The sequence below is a fragment of the Dreissena polymorpha genome, chromosome 14 (genome assembly GCF_020536995.1).
Source record: "Dreissena polymorpha isolate Duluth1 chromosome 14, UMN_Dpol_1.0, whole genome shotgun sequence".
NCBI lineage: Eukaryota > Metazoa > Mollusca > Bivalvia > Myida > Dreissenidae > Dreissena > Dreissena polymorpha.
The window spans coordinates 67,967,226-67,991,592 of NC_068368.1; the positions used below are offsets into that span (position 1 = coordinate 67,967,226).

Sequence of the window (24,367 nt, forward strand, 5' to 3'; positions counted from 1 at the left end):
TGAGAGGTTTTATCCAAGTTTTTAACAAGAAATGGACCTCCTGCTTTAACAATAATATATAAATTTGTAAGTTGTTGAATAAAGTTTCTACAATTTTATTGAATTTAAACGAAATGCTAAAAAACTACCACATGTATTTTTCCATCTAAAATACAACATTACTTAATAGCTTATCAGGCAGTTCCTGGCTCTCATATTGTAATTATTGTATTACTTGTTTATATTAACTCTTAATAGAGGCTTTGGCATGTTTTATAGTCAGTTCTTGTGCGATGAATACAGTTCAGAATATAATAGATTTTGCCGTATAACATGTTGTCAATATGTTAACATTTCACTTAAACAAAGTAAAAATCGTGTTCTGCGCGCTTGGTACATTTTAAAGTAGCATCGTGAATGACAAGCGAATATGGTTGTAATAATTTCAACCTGATGATGTTTTTGCAGTTGCGTTATTCCAATATAATACATACTGAGGCAGAACAACACACGTCGTCCATATTGATTCAAATATTCATGTTTTGCGCTGTAAAAAAAACATGAAATTTCACATTCAACAATGAAGCTCCGGTTGAACTGACTTAGCCGCGTTTTTGTCCAAGGCAGAATACGTGTGAGAGATGTCCGTATCATCAAGGCAACTGTAGTTTGGCGTGGAGTCCGGACGTATGCTGACAGAAACAGCATCTATAAAGTTCAACTCAGTAAAATGTTTCCAATTATATTCTGTGAATCGTTCAGACATTAGTACACTTTAAATTGACATATTAAAACAAATTCTTGTCCTAGACCTTTTCATGTATTGATTCTTTATTAAACAACTTTTGAAATTCAATACTGATCACATGCCACGCTTTTATATATGTTACTATGTTTTGATCATGTATACTCCTGGACTGAATGTCTATTTTATGTATTGAATAAACCAAACTAATATTCAAACGTATCGTTATTGTGAGGAAAAGGTGTTTCTGTAAAATGTATGCTGTTTGTTAAAATTGTTAATATATTTAATTTTTCGATCAAATACACGCAACTGACCTTTCATGGATTTCACATTGTAATACATGTCGTCTGTCCCTTCCGGTTTCTTATTTACTTCTTGTGCCGTTCTGCAGAAACATTATTATTATCTTGTTAAGTGACTTGTATACTATTGGTCAATAATTGCCTTTAATAAGTTAAGACCATTTGCAGCATAGTTAAGGCAATTATATATTATCAATGCTTTATTAAATGTACTCTTAAAATACTTTTAAAAATATGATTAATGATCACCTAAATGAATATTAATGTACAAGCTTTCAACGTAAAAAACACACTTCTGTTATGAACTTACATATATCTATTTCGGCAAAACACTGCAAGTCCAAGCACGACGACTAAGGCCAGGACAGAAGCAATCGCCCAGCCTGCGATTCCAACACCAGACAGTGAAACAATCTGCGTTGAAACTATCTTGTCAGGTATAACTTCGCAAAACCTACCCTTAAATCCTGTTACACAGACCAAACATACCCCGGTACTTTGATTACATCCTCCTATACAATTACTCGGACACTGTTCGTTGCAAAAATCTCCATAGTATCCCGGCACACATCCCGAACATTTTCCCGTAGAATCACACCCGTTCGCGCAGTGCACAGAACACCTGTTTTCACAGTAGATTCCAAACCATCCAATGTAACAGTTATTACAGTGACCGTCGTAGAGGTTACATCCAGTAGAACAGTTCTGAGAGCATTCTTTTTCACATTTGATTCCATGTCTTTTAGTTGTACATAATGTGCAGTTAAATGGATAATCACAGTCTAGACATGCAGTTAAACACTTTAAACTGCAAGTATCGCCATAGTACCCGGGTTTACATCGACATGACCCATTGCCTTTATCACATACATCAGAGCAATACTCCGAACATTTCTGCGAACAATATGAGCCATAATATCCATCAATGCAAGAGCACTCTCCATCTTCAAAATCACACGTGTTGTTTTTGCATCCAAGGCCACACGAAATTGAACACGAAGTACCCCATTTACCTTGCTTACACGAACTACATATATATTGATCGGGGCACGTCAGACAGCCAGGTATCGTACACAAAACACACGTTTGTTTGTTATACAGATAGTATCCATCCTCACAGCTAGTGCATTTGTTGTCTGTACCACAGGTTAGACACGGGGTTGAACAAATTTGTGCTAGTAAAATGTAAAAATAAAAATCTTAAAAATGATACAAAATATATTATAAAAACATTAATCATCACCCTTGTAAATAATATACGGAAATGCACATAATAGTCTATGTTATTGGTATTAATTAACTACTTACGGACGTATTACAAGTTGTTAATTAAAACTATTATATTTGTTGGAAACGAAACAATTTACGTGTTTATATTCTAATGGTGTTTTTGATATGCATTAATGACACTTAATGAACGATAATTTTTTTAATATACTCAACTAACAGAATGTCAGTACCTTCAGACAAAATATGCATAGTGGTAATTAAGACAAACGTAATATGTATCCTCCACCATAGTTCACAGAACGCCCATCTTAGACATTTTTATGTAAATAACTCTATTAATTTAATTTTTTATATAACGCTGTCGCCACGTGCGTTGTCGAACATGTGTAAATTACCACTTTTAAAGTTATTTATATAAATAAATTGTTATTAATCCTACGAAAAAACACTATTTGAATGCAATATTTTATCATTCAATCGAACGTTAATATCAAGATACGAACACATCCATAACCGTTTTGTATGTTAAATTTAAACTTTATTTCAACACACTAACTTAACGTGTGAATGGGTTTCAATAGATGCAAACATGCCAATTTACAAAGTCGATATTGTGAAAAGAGAATCGGTTTATACACGGAAGTTTAAATTTTACCACGCATTTAAATGTTGATATACGTTTCATCCAATCTATGTATATTACACATTAAGCTAGATATAGAATTTCAGAGAGATTGCAGATCATCATATTTTAATAAATCGAACACCAAAACACATTAACACATAACATCGACTTTATTGTAAATATTAATAGCACTACAGTCACAATAATCCACAAAAATAACAAAGGGATTTAATGAGTATCGCAGACAAGTAAAAATTGCAAATTGCAAATGAAGATTGCCTTTACACACATGAACCTACATGTTAATATGACCAAATACTGTAAAATAAATAAGAACGATATATTTGCATATTGTTTAGCAATATTATTTCAAAATTCAAACATTCCGTTGCTTTTCATTTCATTATTAACGTTAGATCAATCAAAATCGGATAATCAGGCAGATTTTTCATCGAAAACATACTTAAATAATTTAATCGGGATAACATAATTTACAGTACAATGCTTTAACTCGAGTCTAGTCAGAATTTATCGATTTAACTAAAATTTCATTATTTATATTCTATTCATTAGAAATATAGAAAACTCTGTCTAAGTGGTGTGCATTCTTTTGCAATTTTTACTAAAGGTGTTATTTGATTTGTTGCATGGAACATTAACAATACACGACAAACCAGGCGATGGCAACGAAAGCAAGGGTATACACCGTAACCCAGCCAGCGATCCCTACACAAAGGAGTGAAATAATATTAGAGACTATAACACGAACATAAATTATGAAAAGTGACAATATTATCCTTGCTGTTAATTTAGCGGGCTAAAGCCAATGGTTGCTTAATGTTGCAACACTAAACAGAACAACTATCTTCTTCACTTGAACAAAAAATAAAATAGTTTCTTCTGCGTACCATATATCACGTCATCTACGAAATACTCTTCTCTCATTGGCTGCTTGACGTCACATGCTGATCCCATATATTCTTTATGGTGACTTCACATTCTGACCCCATATATTCTATATGGTGTCAGTTAACTATATGGGCCATATTTTCGATAATACTAATTATAAAATGACATTGTCCTTGTTAATTTGATGAGATGGAAAGTAGTTGGCGTGATTTAACCGTTACAGGGTTAGTTACTGACCCGATACGGGATATACCGTATATCCCGTATCGGGTCAGTAACTAAGCCTGTAACTATTTATATCAATCATTGCAAATATCTACATTATGCAATCAATTATAAAATCAATAACGTAAGTATTTCCCGTAATCAAACATATTAAAAATACAGATATTTTAAATTGCAATTAATATTGTATCGGTGCGAACATGAAACAAAATAACAAGTAAATACAATAAATGTTTTGAAACGTTTCACTTAACGTATATCTCAATACAAGTGAAAACCAGGTTCTCGAGCGTCTTTACTATATTTTCGCACCGTCTGAACACATTTGATCACATCTTAGGTTACCACTATGGAATGCAAACCCAATACCTTTTCGCTACACGTAATATGATTCGTACATCCGATCAAATGTTTAAAAACAACAAAATGGTCACTTTCGCAAATATGTGATCGGAATGCTAGGGCTTACACATATTGACATATATAATGCTTTAAAAATGTGTGGCTATTATTATTAGCTGCAATGAACGACAATGTGAATAATTGACAAATAGAAAACTTATGAACTGCACAATAGTACTAGTGTTATTAGTTAATCACATTTTAATAAACAAGCGGGACGCAATGTCCCTATTTCAATCAGCTTATTAAATGTTATAGTCTAAATTATAAAATTGTTAATGCATGTATACATAAACATGTTTGACAGAAGCTTAGAAGACACAATTAAGGTGTCAAACCAATCCAATCAGTATTTTCCTTCCGTTTAAAAATAAATAAAAATGGTAGTTGATGAGAAATTCAGTCCAGAGTTATCTCTTGTGAAAATCAATGTCATTATGATGCCAGCAGTTGTTTTGTAATATTAGCTACCTGTATGACCACAGGGACATTTAAAAAACATTGTATATATACTATACATATATACAAGGGATACAACTGTCAAAAAAAAAATTAACACCCTTGTCTAAATAATAGCCCATATTTAGCAAACGAATGCAATCAACGCAAATATGACACGGAATATCGATAGACAACACATTTATCTGATAAAATACATAACCTTAACATGTATGTACTCGATGTACATACATAAAACAAAGAAAGTTTCCTGAAAATAAATACACATTTCCTTACTCGGACAAAAGTATGTACACCGTGATGATGAGTTTTTGAACAAATTCCTGTTTTTGGTGGCATATAAAGTATGTAATTAATTACCACTCGTAAAATAACCAATCATTGTATTGATAAATAGCAAAACAGTAATTTAAATAACTATTGATTGCTCAAATAACGGTTAAAACTAGTTTTACATTAACGATGATGGTGAATTCTTCTCAGCCATAACACTTCGGAATGCTTCGCATTAATGTTCATTACCGTTTGTTAAACAACCTGTGATTGGTCCGATGAAATCAAGTCATGGTTCCCGGTATTTTGATACAATTAACTAATTAATGAATTGTAGCCTGGCTTAAACATTCACACGCCCACAAATAGTAAACAAACCACGAGTTGTACAATTACAATTTAAAGAACGAAATTAAGGAAATATCGATATTAATTGATGTAGCTTTTCTTTGTTAGTGATACGGAACATATTTGAGATTTTTTTATTTTCTGACTGCCAAGGAATACGCTTCAGTTATTATACGTCGGTAAATGCACGTGCATATTAAAAGAGAGAGAGGGCGTGATACACAATCAGCTGTGTTTTGTTTACATTTTGTTACTGGTTCCACGTATATTGAGACACTTACCTTGGTATTTAATATAATTGGAACAAAATCGCCCATCCAATCAAATATCGCGATACAATTATTTGTGTCTGCATATGGCTGCCGGAAAATCTTCAATAACGTAACGAAACTTGTTGTAAGTCAATTTCTTAACTAAAAAGGCTGGAATTACAGCACGATCGGTGTTAGATGTAATGCATTGAAGTTAATGTTTAAAATAAACACAGGTAGCTTATGATTTTACGAAAGTTGAAGGGGAATAATACCATTTTTATTGAAATTGTATTGTGCATACCTTTGTCCGACTTGCATTTTTACGTTGATTTTGTTTACATTTTTTGTGTATGGTTTCATGCCAAAATTATTTCAAATACATTGGGTGTTAAGTTTTTTTTATCAGATAAATGTGTTGTCTATCGATATTCAGTGTCATATTTGTGTTGATTGCATTCGTTTGCTAAATCTGGGCTATTATTCAGACAAGGGTGTTAATTAAATTTTTTGACAGTTGTATCCCTTGCATATATATTTATTATAAATACAAAAAAATGTAAATGTCCCTGTGTGTATGACGAGTGATACAATATCACGCACGCTGTAATGGATTACCTCCTTTAATTTTAAAGTAATAAGAAAAACAAGTACTAGCCTTAAATACAAGCATGTGGGTTTAAACAGGCTTACAAATAATAGTAAGCAATGGTAAACTGTGAATATGTATTGAACTACACAAAGGATTTCAAATCGGAACTATTTTGATAAACAATTGTATGCGCGCTTTACATGCACATGACATTTTATATAGGTATAGGACATTCTGCTCGGTCTATGCTTTTATCAATTCACCGAGGCTAAGTTAACCATTCATTTGTCCACAGTGAACAAAATCTTGAAGGAAACAATCAATAACCTGAACTTATACTTAATGTAAGTATCTTTATTTTAATGCAGCTAGTAAACACGTTATATTCAAATGTGAAGTTTCATATATGATGTTTTATTCGCAATAAAAAATATTGAAAATGATTTGTTTGAACCTCTATTGACTCTTATTACATTGGTGAAAGCACATGCAAACTACGCTATATTCATTAAAGGGATCGGTATAAACTTTCATGAACTGACGATCTTCAGTATATTACAAGAAAACGTGTTCACTTCCATAATAAATGTTTACCACGGCTGATTTAGTTATGCGATTACGCTAAAAAATAAATACTACATACGGGTTATCCCTGCTGTCGAAAGCGAATAACACTTCATGGATTAGTTAACGTACGACAGACAATCGACGAAGATCGCGGACAAAGATAGCTTACATACATACAGTTCTCCCTGCTTTCGAAATCGAATTAAACTTCATAGATTAGTAATCGTACGACGGACGATCGACGAAGACGGCTGACAGAGATCGTATAACGCTAATCCCGAACACTGTGTGATAATGCGACATCCAAAAACATATTACACAAGTGAACGTATTAAACGCACACCAACAAAATAAGGGGGTTCTGTGTATCGGCTATTTATTTGTTGAAGATAGGCATTCTTGACATGCTATAGATCGTCTCTTTATTATCAAATGATATTTCATAATAATTTAATCAAGCAATTACAAATTAGGCCAACAATGCTCCATTCCACTGTTACTACACGCATAACTCATATAGCATGCTGCATTTGTTTAAATAAATTGTTGGATCATTCACATTCAGTTAGAATTATATGAATTTATAGCTGTTCAATAGTGAGTAAGAACAAAGGCAAGACATGCTTTATCGACAGGTTACTTGTAAAACGGAAAAAATATCATCCTTATTGAAGCCATACCCATTGTTCAATCAGCATTGGCAGTTTGTTGTCCATGGTATTGGAAACAAGGTATGTATACGTATGCAACGTATCCGGTATTATGCCAGCAGCGTTGGATGCCAAGGATAAATATATAGGAGACATGTCGGGATTGTCGTCCAGGTAACTGTTTTCTAAAGTGGATGTTTGAAGTCCGTTTGTTGAAGCTGCAAAAGTTGATTGATCAATCACTTAAGAATAATATAACAGCGAAATCATGTCTTGGGAATAAAAAGTGCATGTCTATTTATTGATGTGTGTCTTTTTTTCTGCGGTTGCTTTTGAAGCTTATTATAACAATGAATCCATTATTATGTAGAATGGTGTTAGTGTCCGTAACGCGTAAAATGATTTATAATCCTTTTTACGATCATTATGGCTTATATAAATGGTTAAAGTATGGTATAACAATATGTCTGTTATGGTTTGTACTTTATCTTCTGGATCCGAGCACAGCCATTTAATTAGTTTTTAAATGGAAACGATTTATTAAATTTATTCATTTTTTGATAACATAGCAGCAACTTTTTAAAAAACAATCTTTACCTTTGCCATGAAGCGCTATTTCATCAAATGTGATATTTTCGTACAAATTCTCAAGAGATTTGCAATCTAGAGGTCGAATTTATAGATTGAAAAACTAAATTATTGTTTAGTGCAGTTTTAGAAAATACCGGAAGGTTCGATTGTTTAATTTTTCTTATTGTATTTTTATTGATTGAAATATGATGCCTGGCATTGTCTCTCAAATTCATATAAACGCCTACATTTGTAACATACACACAGAAAATCACGATTTCAATGCGTGATGAAATTTACACTTTCGTGAAGTAACATTCACAAATAAAATGACGATTTCAATGCGTGGTGAAATTTAAACTTCCTTGTAGTAAACGACGCATCTATTCAAAATATCATCTTATACACGGGCATGAATGCATATATAGAAAGTCAATCAACCGTTAAGTCGGTGCTTTAAACTATGGTTAGAATTAACAATTAGGGTGTTTTCGTTTTCTGGATTAACGTTTTACTATTTAATAAATATTGCATTCACAAGTTATTATTCGTAAGAGTATACAACTATTTATATAAATACGAGTTAGAGTGGTAATTTACATAACGTTCGAAAACGTTCACAGGCGTATGCGAAGATGTGTTGTTTTCGAAATCCGAGACACGAACAGTGGTGGAGGATATATATTTTGGTTGGGTTTATCTCCATTATTTCCATTTTGTCTGAAGGTAATGGTATTCTTCTATAAGCTGTTTATAGATTACAAAGGGTCGTTCATTTAGCATCATTAATATATCTGCACTAAAAATAAACTCATCATACAATAAAAAAGTTATTTTTTTCGTTTGCAACAAGTATAATCATTTTTTTAACGACTTGTTATACTGCTGACATATTTTAAGTTATACCAATAAAGTAATAAAACAGTATGTGTTTAGCATATTGTTTATGAATGGTGATGAGTAAGATCATTTATGTTACATTTTAACAGCACGAGCCTTTATAATTTTTATAAATTTTTATTTTTACATTTTACTAGCACCAACTTGTTCTACCCCATGTCTTACCTGTGGTACAAAAAACAAATGCACTAGCTGTGTGGATGGATACTTTATGTTTAACAACCAAACGTGAGTTCCTTGTACGACCACTGACTGTCTGACTTGTGCAGATCAATATAGTGATTGTAAAATTGGATGTAAAAACAACACGTGCACTGTCGGAGATGGTAAGTGCTTTTGCATTGACGGATATCATGGCCCGTATTTTTCGCAGAAATATTCGGACTTTTGCTCTGATTCATGTGATCATCTCAATGGGTCATGCAAATGTAAACCAGGATACTATGGCGATACTTGCAGTTTAAAGTGTTAAACTGGATGTATAGACTGTAGTGATACAGCGTGTTCAGCATGCCTACCTGGCAGATACGGCCAATTTTGTCAGTTTTACTGTACAGCTGACTGTAATGGCACATGCCATATCCAAACCGGCATTTGTAAAGCATGTCCTGTCAACTGAACAGCATTTGGCAGCCTTAATGATCAATGTTATTGCTGTATATCGGGATATTATGGAAAAATATGTGAACATAAATGCCCTTCGCAATGTTCAACAAATTGCGATCCTTACAACGGTCACTGTGTGTGCTGCACGTCGGGTCAGTCTGGTAAATATTGTAATGACAGCTGTCCTTCCCATTGCATGGGGAATCGCGATGCTACAGAAAAATGTTTTCAATACTATGGACTATATTGTGAATACAGCTGTGCTGCCAACTGCGATGGCCAATGTGATAGGCTCAGTGGGGATTATTTTTAATGTATTCCAAGATATTATGGTTGAATCTGTTCCAACAGGTGACCTGCGTTATGTGTACTCGGATGCGATCAATTATCCGGTGTTTGCAGTGATTACCCTACAGACAGGTGTGGTCATAACTGCGGGTCTGTGTATTCAAAAAACTGTGTTGATAACATTTGTATGTCATCGTCAAGGGCATGCGTTCTGTGTAAATCTGGATATCATGGAGGTCTCTGCGATAATGTTTGTCCTAGCAACTGTGACACATGTTTGAACGGTACGCATTGCACACAACGTGAACGAGGTTTCTATGGTCAAATATGTCACCCTTAATGCCCTGATGCGTGCGACAACATATCGTGTTACAAACATTCAGGAGCATGCCACAAATGTCTAAACAATAACTCATACGGTGGATCGTGCAATGTGTCATTCAGTTCAAACTGCAAGTACAACGAATGTTCCCAAGATAGTGGTTCTTGCACCAGTGGTTGCATTCCCGGTTATTACGGTTTTCTGTGCGAACAGACGTGCCCTGCAAAGTGCTCAAGCAAGATCTACTGACAACAACACCGCTTTGTGCAATATAGGGGGCAGTTGTTTCGATGGATGTGTGCAAGGGTTCACAGGAAAACAATGTGGTAAGTTCACGACTTCTTGTAATATATAATATAATTGTATTCGCATTTCGTCAATGAGCGTCATATGGCCACGAGCATTGGTCTATCGAATATGATTGAATTGTATTTTATATGAAGAAAATAAACCGCGCGCGTCTTTTGTGGAAAAACGCACGCGCACGATTTATTTATAAACTTTGCATGTTTATCCAAGTAAGTTTATTCTACATATTTTATATAAACATTCACATATATGTGTAATATTCACCATTATATGTGATTGCTTGTAAATACTGTATTGTGCCTCAAACCAACGCATCCATGAAGTGAATATATTACGCAGATATGAGTGAAACTGCACGTAGTGAAGACGACCAAAGGAATGATCCACCTGTAGCTATCATTACCTGGGCAGCAGGAGGGGGCTTGGCACTTATCATAATCAAAGTGGTTATTGTGGTGATTCTAAAAATGAGGTATTGTAATTCGTTTTTAAATTTAAGGCCTGTGATCTTTCTTGCGAACGTTATGTATTTTTCCATGCACACAAATTTTGTTTTATTAGTTCAAATTGTATGATCCGTATTGGTATACTGTCTCCCACACTATATTGACGATGTCTTGTAACCATCGTTAACTATTTATATATTAAAAACATCAAATACTTAGATTTGTAACTGTTGTTACTTGCCTCGTGTGTAAAACTAAACAGATAAAAATATGAATTAAATAAATACGTGCCGCTATGCAGCATAACATCCAACCATTAGCTGCATTATAGATTTGATATTTCATCATTTTATGTTATATTATACTATAAGAAAAATTTACAACTACTTATCTTCTATATGCAACTCTTGTTGTTTTTTAACTGAATTAAAAAAGATATTGTTGTTCCATCAATAAAGGCGACCTCAATATCGCGAATCTCCGCGGAATGTGTACGAAAATACCGCATTCGATGGAATATCGGCTCATGACACAGGTATAGATTGTTTAAGAATGTTGTTGAAATGTTCTTAACAAAATAAAGAAAACCGTACTGTCAACATGTAAAATAGTTTGAATTTGAAAACTAATAAAAAATGTTTAATCATAGAACAATAAGTACAAGCCACAACAAAAATAAGCACACTGTCACAAAAAGACATGCACTTTTTATTTTCAAGTCATGAATTTGTTATTTAATTATTCTATATTGATAGATTACTTTTTTAATCTTTATTTTGCATCATTATGCGATTGTTGCAGCTCCAGCAGGCGAACTTACAAAGGTGAAGTCAGACTACAGTTACTTGGACGACAAGCCGGACATGTCCCATACATATTCATCTTTGGCAACTAACGCTGCTGGAATAATACCAGATACATCACACACATATACATACATAGATAAGAATGCTATGGGCGGGAAATCAGATGAAAAGAATACATATACATCACTGGCTACCAATGTTGTTTGATTACGGAGAATGAATTCATAACACAATGCTATTAACTCTATTGAACAAGTGACATGTCAAGAAGGCATATTCTCTTCTTTGTCGTACTTTCTTTTACACATTATTGTAATCATATAGTATTTACTGTATATATTTTTCTTTATAAAAGAAACAACACATGATAAAACATAGTGCAACCAGCTTCATGAGTTAGGTGTGTAGGGCAAGTGCTTGAGGGTATTGTGATGCTTAGACAAATGAGGTTATTAAGAAATGTGGTTTGTTTCTAACAAACGATATTACGATGACAAGAATTTCTAACTACAACAAACAAATAGATGATACCCACGATTCCCTTATTTTGTTGGTGATCATTATATTCGTTTTTTTTGCTTTAGTTACCTGAAGTGCAACTGTTGAGGTTATGTGAGCGACAGTTTTTGGGCAACTTCAACAATCTTATGTCTCACGATTACAATAACTTCTTAACCACCGATTACAATTAGAAAAAAATAAGCAGAAATTAACCTTTGGCAATATTTTTTGCAACTTTGATTACATAATGTTTTAATGTGTACTATGCATTTATAATGGGCGTTAAAAGTTCCAGTAAGGTCTCATTATAATGTAGTGTTTATATTAAGCCAACATATAACGGTTAAATGGTCCTCGGCGTATTATATGGAGACGGATAGACCACGATCTTACCATCTTAACAATTATAGATGATGTGTCAGATATTATTATAATTCCTCAGAAACATAAGACCACTCTCGTAAAAATATGACAAATTAATGGCAAGTCCGGTTTGTTTCATTTTAAAAAATAGAGAAGAGCTATTCATCCTAAACAATAGGTTAAGCGTAATGGAGTTATGGGTCAGATGAGTACTCTGTTTGCAAAAATTCATATCCCAAGTCTCGGCAATGGATGTTTCGTAAACAATACATTGTATTATGCTTAACAAAATCATCCGTGAGAACGTATTTTTTTCTCTATGCAACCCTATATAGATTAAAAGGAGACAACAAAAAAACATTATATGTACAAAAACAATACCTGACAATTTAATCAGACAGCCTAAGCATGGATTTGCTCTATAAACACATTTTATACAATTTGTGACAATGTATAGCTATATCGACATAAGATATGCAGCTGGAAAACATACCGAGTGTTAATACAAGAAAATGAACTAAATCATCTATATTATTACAATATGCAGTGCATTGCATAAATTTAGTTCACATCTTATTATATTAACAGTGATTAAATGAATAAAGATTAACATTGGAAGGTTTTGTGTATTGTAATAAATTCTTACAATTATATCATATAAAGGGATTATATTTGATAAAAAATAATTGCAATATTTAGTGCAGTGTAAAGATTATCTTATCTTTTAAATTAACTAGAATTTCAGTTTGCACTGCACTGCGAATATTTACATATCTTTATCGTAAGTGTTTCAAACGATACCGTGGAAGGCTATGCATTGACAAATGTTTTCCAGGATAGTATTACTAGGACATGTACTATAAATGAAATAATATCATCGTAAATACATACATACATGAATATAGAAGCAAAATGAGACAACACATTTATGTATGCTTCCCTTTTGCCTTAAAAAAGAACGTGAAAAAGAACCATTAAAACAAATATTATCATTGTAAATCAATGGGTATAGAAGCAAAGCGGGACAACAAATTTATGTATGTTTCCTTTTTGCCTTTAATAGATTGGAACAAGACAGAAACAAAAAGGCGGAAGGCAATATATTAGACAACTTTTTTACTGATAGTGTTGCCAGAACAAATTCAGTAAATATAAAAAAGAAAAGTGCATCGCAAATATACCACTTTACGTTTGTTGAAAATGCAATGTATTTGACAACTGTTTGTAAGGATAGTGTAGCCAGAACATACACCATAAAAGAAAATATGTACAACGTAACTACACTATTTAGTACGAATGGTACTTAATAAAGGGCTGGTATAAAAAAACACAGTATGTGCGGATCCCCGTGGGAATGGATCTTCCAATAGAAGAAACTTATGGAGATAGTTCCCACTGATTTAAAAATGCTAAGGTAAAACCACTGTTTAAGAAAGACAATAGGTCCGTGGTTTCTAATTATAGACCGGTTAGTATCTTGTCCATTGTTTCAAAAATATTAGAGAGAGCTGTATACAACCAGTTGGAATCCTTTTTAGTGAAGAACGGTCTGTTGTATGAGTATCAGAGTGGATTCAGGGGGAATCACTCCACTGACTCCTGTTTTATTCACCTGTCTGATCATATACGTGGACAAACCTCTAATGGCTTGTTTACTGGTATGATTATGTTAGATCTACAGAAGGCATTCGACACTGTAGATCATGACATTCTGTGTCGGAAGCTTCGTGCGATGGGAATGGAGTCTGTGGAGTGGTTTCGCTCGTACCTAGCTGATAGGACGCAGTCTGTACATGTTTATGCCGCTAAATCGGATTTCAAATCGGTAGTGTGTGGTGTTCCCCAAGGGAGTATACTGGGTCCTCTTTTGTTCTTGACCTACGTTAATGATATGATAACAAGTATATCATCCAACTGTAAATTAATACTCTATGCTGATGACAGTGCTATTTTGTATTCACATAAAGATCCAAGTACCATCAGTCAAGTTTTAGGCAAAGAACTCGAGTCCTGTAGTAAATGGTTAATTGACAATAAGCTATCCCTCCATCTAGGCAAAACAGAATGTATTCTTTTTGGTTCGAAACGTAAACTCACCAAGGTGGACAATTTTCATATACAATGTAATGATCATGTTATTAAATCTCAGACGTATGTAAAATATCTTGGTTCTATTCTAGATGCTGATTTGTCCGGTACTTCTATTGTAAATAATATCGTCAAGAAGGTTAACTCTAGACTTAAATTTTTATATAGACAACGTGATTTTTTAAATAAAAGTCTTAGAAAAAGCTTATGTAATTCTTTAATACAATGTCATTTAGATTATGTATCCTCTTCGTGGTATTGTGGACTCACGAAACAGCTTAAGCACAAGTTACAAATAGTCCAAAATAAAATGGTTCGTTTTATTAACAATTCCCATTGTAGGACATCACTTGTTGTATCGCATTTTGAAGAACTTGGTTTATTGAACGTTGAACAAAGAGGCAAGCAACTTCGGCTTAACCACATCCATAAGATTTTCTACAATAAATGTCCAAGCTATATGAAAGACAATTTTGTCAAATGTACAGATGTCCATCAGTATGGGAATAGATCCCGATTTAATTTTTATGTACCTCAAGTTGATGGCTTTACTAGTTCTTCATTTTACTACAATGGTATTACGGATTGGAATGCATTACCCGATAATATAAAGTCCATCGAATCGAAATTTACTTTTAAGAAACTTGTTAAGACACATCTATTAAATGATATGAAGGTAGACGAGAATTCCATGTATTTTTACTTTTAGATTTGTTTTATTTTATGTAATTCATTATTTTTATGTTTTTTATTCGTGTCAGTGTATTATCATGTCAACTTTTGAAAGATTCACTTAATTTGTAGAAGAAATCATGTGTAGGATCATGCCGATTTTATATTAAGAACTGAAAAAAACAATATATTTATAGTCACTTATAAGATCTGTTCGACTAAATCCAGGGACCCCGTTGGAAATAAGCTTTTTCATGTTTACATGTCTAAGCTTTACGGGTTATCCTGTGTATACATCATGTCGTAATCTTATTTGGATCTGTGATAAATGGCACCATTCATGTAATGCATGTTTCTGAATATGATAATAATGCAATCTATACGTTACTTATTGCCTTGATTGCATTGAATTGTAAATTGCTTGACATGTATGCACAAATAAAACAAACAAACAAACAAATTCTACAAATTGTTAAATATACTATATCATTTTCCTTAGTTTGTCTCTTTTGCGAAAACGAAAAAAAGAGATGCGGTTTAGGAATTCAACACAGGTAACATCGAGAGATATATTTAAGAGAAAGTTGGAAACATTGCATGTAACAATTCTGCCCTAAAAAAAGTAGAAACATAGGTATAAAAGTAATTGCAACAACAAATAATTGCATGCTTCACTTTCGATCTTATTACAAACAATACCGTGAAAAGGCAGTATATTGACAAATATTTGCAAGAATAGTATACAGTGTCTAGAACATGTACTATAATTGAAATATTAGCATCGTAAATACATGGGTATAGAAGCAAAATGAGACACCAAATTTAGATATATTAATGTGATGTATATATTTAATATTATTATTTGAATTCTTATTTATTATTTTACAGTTTAATTATTATTATTATTATTTGAATACTTTATTTATTATTTTACAGTTGAATTACACTATTTAAAAATACATGTATATGCAAACATACAATATATTTAACATTGTGATCTAAATTAATTATTGTTGTATATATCACTATAAAATAATAAGTCTATTTAGAGTAACATGTATATGATATTTATAAATATTTTTATTTATTGCTTATAGTTGATGTTCTCTATATAGTTTTTTTATTTTACAATTTAATTACACTATACAAAAACATACAAAAATACAACATATAAACATTGTGATCTAAATTAATTATTGTTGTATATATCACTATAAAATAATAAGTCTATTTAGTGAATCATGTATATGATATTTATAAATATTCATATTTATTGCTTATAGTTGATGTTATCTATATAGTTTTATTATTTTACAGTTTAATTACACTATTACATATATTATACAAAATACACTATGTAAACATCTCGAGCTTGATGTATCATTGGTGTAGCCATCAGTATACAATAATTAGAATACTTAATGTAACATTTATATAATATTTATAAATATTCTTATTTATTGCTCTATTATGTTCTCTATATAGTTTTCCCTGATGTAAGCACTTTACATAAGAAGTTGTTAACAATAAATATTATCAAACGTATTATTACTTATTTTGTCATGTTATGCTTATTCACAATACAAACGTTGATTTTGTTAACCGCTTATTATTGTAATATTTATTTACGTGAAATCAATATTTATCATTTGTGCTATTCTTTGTTAACCTTGTCTACAAAAAGGCGACAACACAAAAAATGCGTTTATTTCGTGATTGTATTTAACCACTTTTGAAAATTATGATGATACGAGAGCTGTTATAATTACATCCATTTATAAGTTCTGTTACGCATGATAGCACAGTTTAAATCATTCACAAGTCTATACTGTTCAGTGATAGATAATGACGGTACTGACCGTCGTTATTGTGTTGTTCGTTTCGGCCAGGGCAGGTCTAACCAGGTCTGATAGTCCTCATAGACGACGCGGGTGACCTGTTCCTGTGCGTTTTTGAAGAAGATAACCCCATTACGGGTCCATACACTGGACACTTCGTCAGACATTTTTCGTTTGACACTCATGAAGACCTCTAAGTTCAGAGGAGTGAGGTCTTCTTTAACAAATATGCCTGATTGGCGGAGAACACGACCTTGTTTTAGCACTGAGCTTCGCAGTAACCTCGACTGGAAACGCACTATAATGTCCTTCTTACCGTCTGGTCCTTTCTCCAAACGATGTGCGATGTCGATATCGCTTGTGTCTATCCGGCAGCCCAGTTTGGTGTTCAGCGTTTCAACCATGTATTTGGTTGTTTCTTCAGCGGTTTCAAACCTCTTGATTTGTTTTCTTCCCTCAACGATTTCTTCAATATGCAAAATTCCGCTAATTATTAAATGGTTGTTTCGGCTATATTGATTTGCCTCATTCTCAATATTTCTCCTTTCAGATTCGTTCTTGGCGATTGAATTAGCCAGTTTGGAATTGACTTCTTCTTAATCTTCGAGTTTCTTGTTCAGGTCTTTGACTTCCTGTTTAAGTTTATCATTTTCTATTTCTCGTTCAAATAATCTCGATTCAAGCACTTCGATCTGTTTTGAAAGTGAAATCACTATATCGTCTTTCATGCCAGATAATAGTTCTCTCATGGTATTTTTAATTCGTGCGTCGTCTTTTTCTATAAGTTGTTTAATTTTGGAATTTAATTCTTCAATAGACCTATCGACCGTTGATGCTACATTTGCTAACTTATGATTAATGTCTTTTAGTTGCGATTTCTTGTCATTTATTTCAGAGGACACGTTATACTCTGATTTCCAATTTGTCTCTCCAACTTTTGGCATTTTTGCCTTTCGAAATTTTTGAGGTTTTGGAGTTTGTTCTTGTTGTTTGTTTTGTGATGGTGATTCTTGCAAATCAATTTCACTGATACTACCAGTAGAGTTTATGCCATTTTTACGTTTCTTTTCTTCAGTTGTCATTGTCCAAATCACTTTATTATCTCGCTAATTTTGCCCAGTATACATTGGTTTGTCGAGCGTGGGTGGCCTTTACATTGTACCGTTACACTTGAGGTCACAAACTGTGTACAACGCAGGTAACGCAGGTAAACATCAGGTAAAAGCAATATGGCCGCACCCAATACATTTATATTCAAAAGTTACCGTGTCATAAAACGCCTTTAGTTCCAATCCATGCCAAGCTGTCTTTTGTGGTTCGTAACATCATTTATCCCGGGTTGCACAGACACTCAAACGCACTATCGCAAAATGTTTTATGGCTTTATTTAATAAATGATCACTTATTTTGACGAGCGCTTAAAGAAAGCCGCCATTACTCGCTGGTTCCCGGCAATAGTTTCAAACGATATTGTTTGTAGTCGAGCATAGTTATTATAAAAACGAATATAAAATGGGATTTTCTGTACAAAAATATAATATCATAAAAAAATACTTTTTCATTGTCAACATCACATGAACCAACCTTTGTAAAGTCCTTGAGGTTAGGATATTGGATTGTTCTCAATGATTTTGCCAGAATAGTAAACAATATTAATAATCGTATTGAATAGCATTCCCCGATTTTTAAATGTATGTCTCTTTGTCTTCGGGAAACGTATAAAACAAAACCGTACTTACCGTTTGCATCTATTTATTGAATTTTGCCACCACAACGGAAGCTGCATTGCGATATTTTACGCACATAACACAAGCGTTATGGTCGCAATGTTTCCACTCCGTGAAGAAAGGCATTTAAAATCGGAACAGAAGTTAACTTGTGACAAAAAAGACACCGCTCATGGTAAAAATGAGCAATTACTGCATGAATACGAATGGTTTTAACCTAGTTGCAATAATTCAACTCAACTCTAAGCTTTATAGCCCAGTGGGATGCTTAGAGTTGCAATGCGCTCTCTCTTGTCCATGGGTGCAAAATGTTATCAACAATGCAAGGGTTAAGGAATACTGAAACTGCAAGAACTCATTAAAGTTTACCTATCTAAACCACAAACTCATCCAAATGGTACCATTAAAGCAAGAAATAATTGATTTTATTGACTTAGATTTTGTTTTGTATGCTGTATCCGCGATATTGGAAAATTGACCCAATATTGGTTAGGTCGCAGTACACAAATATTTTGCAAGTCGGTTTATGTTCTCCAGCCTATAAAGTCGATAACTATGTGGTATTCGATACAGAATACACTGTTTTAAAATTTAAACATAAACATGTCAGCGAGAAAAGTGTGTTGAAACATCGTCGTGTTTTTATACGATGCATTGCAATCCTGATTCGGAACTATATGCCTATTACAGTTGAGATGTACCTACACAGCAAGCTCATATCCGAAATGACCACGTTAGATCCTGTGATTAAGAAAATGCTGAATCAGGCCGAGGGGTTGTACTCTCCCCGTCAAGAGGCGAGACGACGCTAAATATTCTGAGATTTAGATCAAACTGGAGAGGGCTACAGAGAAGAACAACATAAGCTTGCCCAAATCTAAAAGTCAAGTCAGTTCATTATGGCATTATTAACTGCTTATGATTAGCAAGGCAAGGTGTTGCTCAAGGCAGATAGTACTAGGTGGTGACAGATGCATTTGCAGGCAGTGTCCGATTTTTGTATCTGTATTTGCTGCAGCTGGGCACTTCAATTACCTGCGATCTGCTTATTACTATCTTCAGCAAATGAGCAGCATAGAGGAAACGCCCCAAGACGTTTATCGAAAGTTCATTGATCGTGTTCACGTTGTTTGCAGGAGCAATCAGTGCTGCGCTGGGCTGCAGAAAGTAGGGATCTTGTCACTGAGAAAACACTGATGTGGTCTCCTTAAGGGGCCGTCAAACAGATTGACGAAAAAACAATAAATTAAATACCGTATTTTTTTTACAATTACAAGTTTATGAATATGAAAACGTAAAAACTTTTTCCCAGTAATGTCATATACCAGTCGTGATATTTTAATCAATATAAACTAATTATTATAAAACATACGGTAATTTGGAACTTTCCTTTTTTCGTCAATCTGGTTGACTGTCCCTTTAAGAGGTGGTCTAACTCGCGGCAGTGGGATGACCGAGGAAATGCAGAACCCTTGTACCCTATTTCCACATGTAACATTCAAGTACAACAGTGCGTTGCAGGATTTCACAGACCTGGCTTATACTACAAGTCCACAACACAAAGACTCAACTGAGGCGTGCATCAAAAGAGATGCTTCTGATCTCGATACAATTCAGACAAAGAATACAACCTGCTCACCCTACATAGCTGAACCTACTCTGAGAAATATTGTCAATATGTAATTGACCCGACTAGATGCAGAACAAGTCGGATTATCAAGTACATTTCAGCCACCCGGCGTAGAAAGGCAACAATCATATAAAAGCATATGTTGACGCGCCCTGCTCATAGGTTTATTCTGCGATACAAGCATAAATAAGATTGTGATTGCTATTAAGTTTTTGTACCATAATTTGTGTGGCACGTTCGGCTGAGCATATTTACTCGTTCAATATGAACGTACAGTTTGTATATTACACGCTGTCAACGAATAGCTATTTATTCATTGGCCATTTAAGGCCCGTGTAGCCAAATAATTATTTAGCAAGTCGCTTATTAATAATAGGAATTCCATTAAATGCCCGTGTCACTAATCAATTGTTCGCAAGTTGCTAATAAGTCATAACAACACGATTATTTGCAATCGGATTCATGCTGCTTCCAACTATACTGCGTGAGGAGTTCTACTAACATAAATATAATAAATTATTAATTTTACAAAGTATTTCTGTACCACCTTAGTTGATATGCTCTTGGAAAGTTTCTTTGGTCCAAAACAAAACACATCGAAAATCACGGGTCTTTTTCATTGAACATCACATATAAAATGAATTACCATACAATACAAATGGATAATCGCTGAGCACACATTTTAAGTATAAGTTTATTGACGTATTTATTTTCATTTCAATACAATATTTCACACATCCTGTATTAAAGAAACATGTTGATCATACACATTTATTTGTTGTATACTTAACATTCAAGCGTAACTTTGTCGTAAGTTCTTTGACAAAACAGGAGCCTGGTGTTTGTTCGTAAAAAATAGTTGAAAATCAAGTAGTTTGTATATTCGGCAAGTGTTTAAAGCGTAAATGACTAACACGCTGTGCTGTGTGTTAAGCGAGAAAATGGTTCAAACTGAAGAAGCTCTTCCTGCTCGCTGAAGGGCACGACAAGTAAACATATCTACAAACACGTGCGTACTTACTATGTTTACATGATCAAATAATTATCACTATTATATTAACAAACCTTTACGTAGGTTTATGTGGGATGTTTATTTGATCCAATATCTATCGTATTCATACGTCTGTTAGGTACTGATATGATCCACCGGATACCTACGCCCCATTATTCTGTTGATGTAGCCCTTCCTTGACGACTTTCACACCACACAAATCCGATTGTATTTAAAGCGTTAATGTGATATTGATTTACAAACACTCACATTCTTAATCGGTCTATATGGCCAGATGTTTGCCAATGACTCCATACAGGATATCGACCATCAAATAAACCGTTGCCGTCTTATCACTAAACCGCAGACCGTCCTACCAAAATCCGATTAATATATCATAAAACTGAAGCAACGGAAATAAAACTATTGTATATAAGAACACTCTATCAGGCAAAATATAATTATTACATATGAATTTAGCCTAAATCGTTTTATTTAAGCTGAATTCTGTAAAAAGCAGTATAGAAAGATAGTTTCGTTTCATTGGGTTGATGTTGGTCTTTCAGGCCTTCGATAAAACGTTGTTTGATGAAGGAAAGAATACTTATTCAATGAGAGGTTTTATCCAAGTTTTTAACAAAAAATGGATCTCCTGCTTGAACAATAATATATAGATTTATAAGTTGTTTCTACAATTTTATTGAATTAAACAAAATGCTAAAAAACTACCACATGTCTTTTTCCATCTTAAATACAACATTACTTAATAGCTTATCATGCAGTTCCTGTCTCTCATATTGTAATTATTGTATTATTTGTTTATATAAACTCGTAATAGAGGCTTTGGCATGTTTTATAGTTATTTCTTGTGTGATGAATACAGTTGAGAAAATAATAGATTTTGCCGTATAACATGTTGTCAATATGTTAACATTTGACTTAAACAAAGTAAAAATCGTGTTCTGCGCGCTTGGTACATTTTAAAGTAGCATCGTGAATGACAAGCGAATATGGTTGTAATAATTTCAACCTGATGATGTTTTTACAGTTGCATTATTCCAATATATTACATACTGAGCCAGAACACCACAAGTGGTCCATATTGATTGAAATATTCATGTTTTGCGCTGTAAAAAAAACATGAAATTTCACATTCAACAATGAAGCTCCGGTTGAACTGACTAAGCCGCGTTTTTGTCCAAGGCAGAATACGTGTGAGAGATGTCCGTATCATCAAGGCAACTCTAGTATGGCGTGGAGTCCGGACGTATGCTGACAGAAACAGCACCTACAAAGTTCAACTCAGTGAAATGTTTCCAATTATATTCTGTGAATCGTTCAGACATTAGTACACTTTAAGTTGACATATTAAAACAAATTCTTGTCCTAGACCTTTTCATGTATTTATACTTTATTAAACAACTTATGAAATTCAATACTTATCACATGCCACCCCTTTATATATGTTACTATGTTTTGATCATGTATACTCCTGGACTGTATGTCTATTTTATATATTGAATAAACCAAACTAATATTCAAACGTCTCGTTATTGTGAGGAAAAGGTGTTTTTGTAAAATGTAGGCTGTTTGTTAAAATTGTTAATATATTTAATTTTTCGATCAAATACACGCAACTGACCTTTCATGGATTTCACATTGTAATACCTGTCGTCTGTCCATTCCGGTTTCTTATTTACTTCTTGTGCCGTTCTGCAAAAACATTATTATTATCTTGTTAAGTGACTTGTATAATATTGGCCAATAATTGTCTTTAATAAGTTAAGACCATTTGCAGCATAGTTAAGGCAATTAGATCTTATCAATGCTTTATTAAATGTACTTTTAAAATATCTTCCAAAATATGATAAATGATCACGTAAATGAACATGTACAAGCTTTCAACGAAGAACACACTTCCGTTTTGAACTTACTTAACCCGTCTTCGGCAAAACACTACAAGTCCAAGCACGACGACTAAGGCCAGGACAGAAGCAATCTCCCATCCTGCGATTCCAACACCAGACAGTGAAACAATCTGCGTTGAAACTTTCTTATCAGGTATAACTTCGCAAAACCTTCCCTCAAATCCTGTTACACAGACCAAACTTTCCCCGGTACTTTGATTACATCCTCCTATACAATTACTTGAACATTGTATGTTGCAAAAATCTCCATAGTATCCCGACACACATCCCGAACATTTTCCCATAGAATCACACTCGTTTGCGCAGTGCACAGAACACCTGTTGTCACAGTAGATTCCAAACCATCCAATGTAACAGTTATTACAGTGACCGTCGTAGAGGTTACATCCAGAAGAGCAGTTCTGAGAGCATTCTTTTTCACATTGGATTCCATGTCTATTAGTTGAACATAATGTGCAGTTAAATGGATTATCACAGCCTAAGCATCCACTGTAACACTTAGATCGACATGTATCGCCATAGTATCCGGGTTTACATAGGCATAACCCACTTTTATAACATGCATTATAGCAAGACTCAGAACATTTCTCCGAACAATTTGGGCCATAATACCCATCAATGCAAGAGCACGTTCCATCTCCGTAATTACACGTGTTGTTTTTACATTCAAGTTTACATTTATTTTCACACGTAATGCCAAATGTACCTGGCCTACAGGAAGTGCATTCACTTCTATCTGAACACGTCAGGCATGCCTCGTTTGTACAAGGAACACACCAGCGTATTAGTTTTTGCAGATAGTATCCGTCCTTACAGCGTTCG

At 33.7% G+C, this 24,367-nt stretch overlaps 1 protein-coding gene across 2 annotated transcripts; it reads right to left on the minus strand.

The window, feature by feature from the left end:
- Nucleotides 1-237: 237 nt before the first annotated feature.
- LOC127857012 (uncharacterized) lies at nucleotides 238-24,095 on the minus strand. 2 transcript variants are annotated; one of them, XM_052393267.1, is made up of 3 exons: nucleotides 23,552-24,095; nucleotides 23,260-23,330; nucleotides 238-687 (listed from the first exon to the last, which is right to left on the minus strand). In XM_052393267.1, the coding sequence occupies exons 1-3, from the start codon at nucleotides 23,827-23,829 to the stop codon at nucleotides 554-556; spliced, it is 483 nt and encodes a 160-aa protein (XP_052249227.1). In that variant the 5' UTR covers nucleotides 23,830-24,095; the 3' UTR covers nucleotides 238-553. The 2 variants fall into 2 exon arrangements, with proteins under 2 accessions (XP_052249227.1, XP_052249228.1); XM_052393268.1 differs by lacking the exon at nucleotides 238-687 and adding an exon at nucleotides 22,382-22,905.
- Nucleotides 24,096-24,367: the final 272 nt, after the last annotated feature.

What these genes read in the sequence shown, in the direction of transcription:
- LOC127857012 (XM_052393267.1), bottom strand. Translation starts at nt 23,829, where the DNA reads ATGGGAAAATGTTCGGGATGTGTGTCGGGATACTATGGAGATTTTTGC. An exon ending in TTTTGCCGAAGACGGGTTAA is followed by an intron (nt 23,331 to 23,551) that starts GTAAGTTCAAAA and finishes ATGTTTTTGCAG; the next exon opens with AACGGCACAAGAAGTAAATA. An exon ending in CAATGTGAAATCCATGAAAG is followed by an intron (nt 688 to 23,259) that starts GTCAGTTGCGTG and finishes TGAACTTTATAG; the next exon opens with ATGCTGTTTCTGTCAGCATA.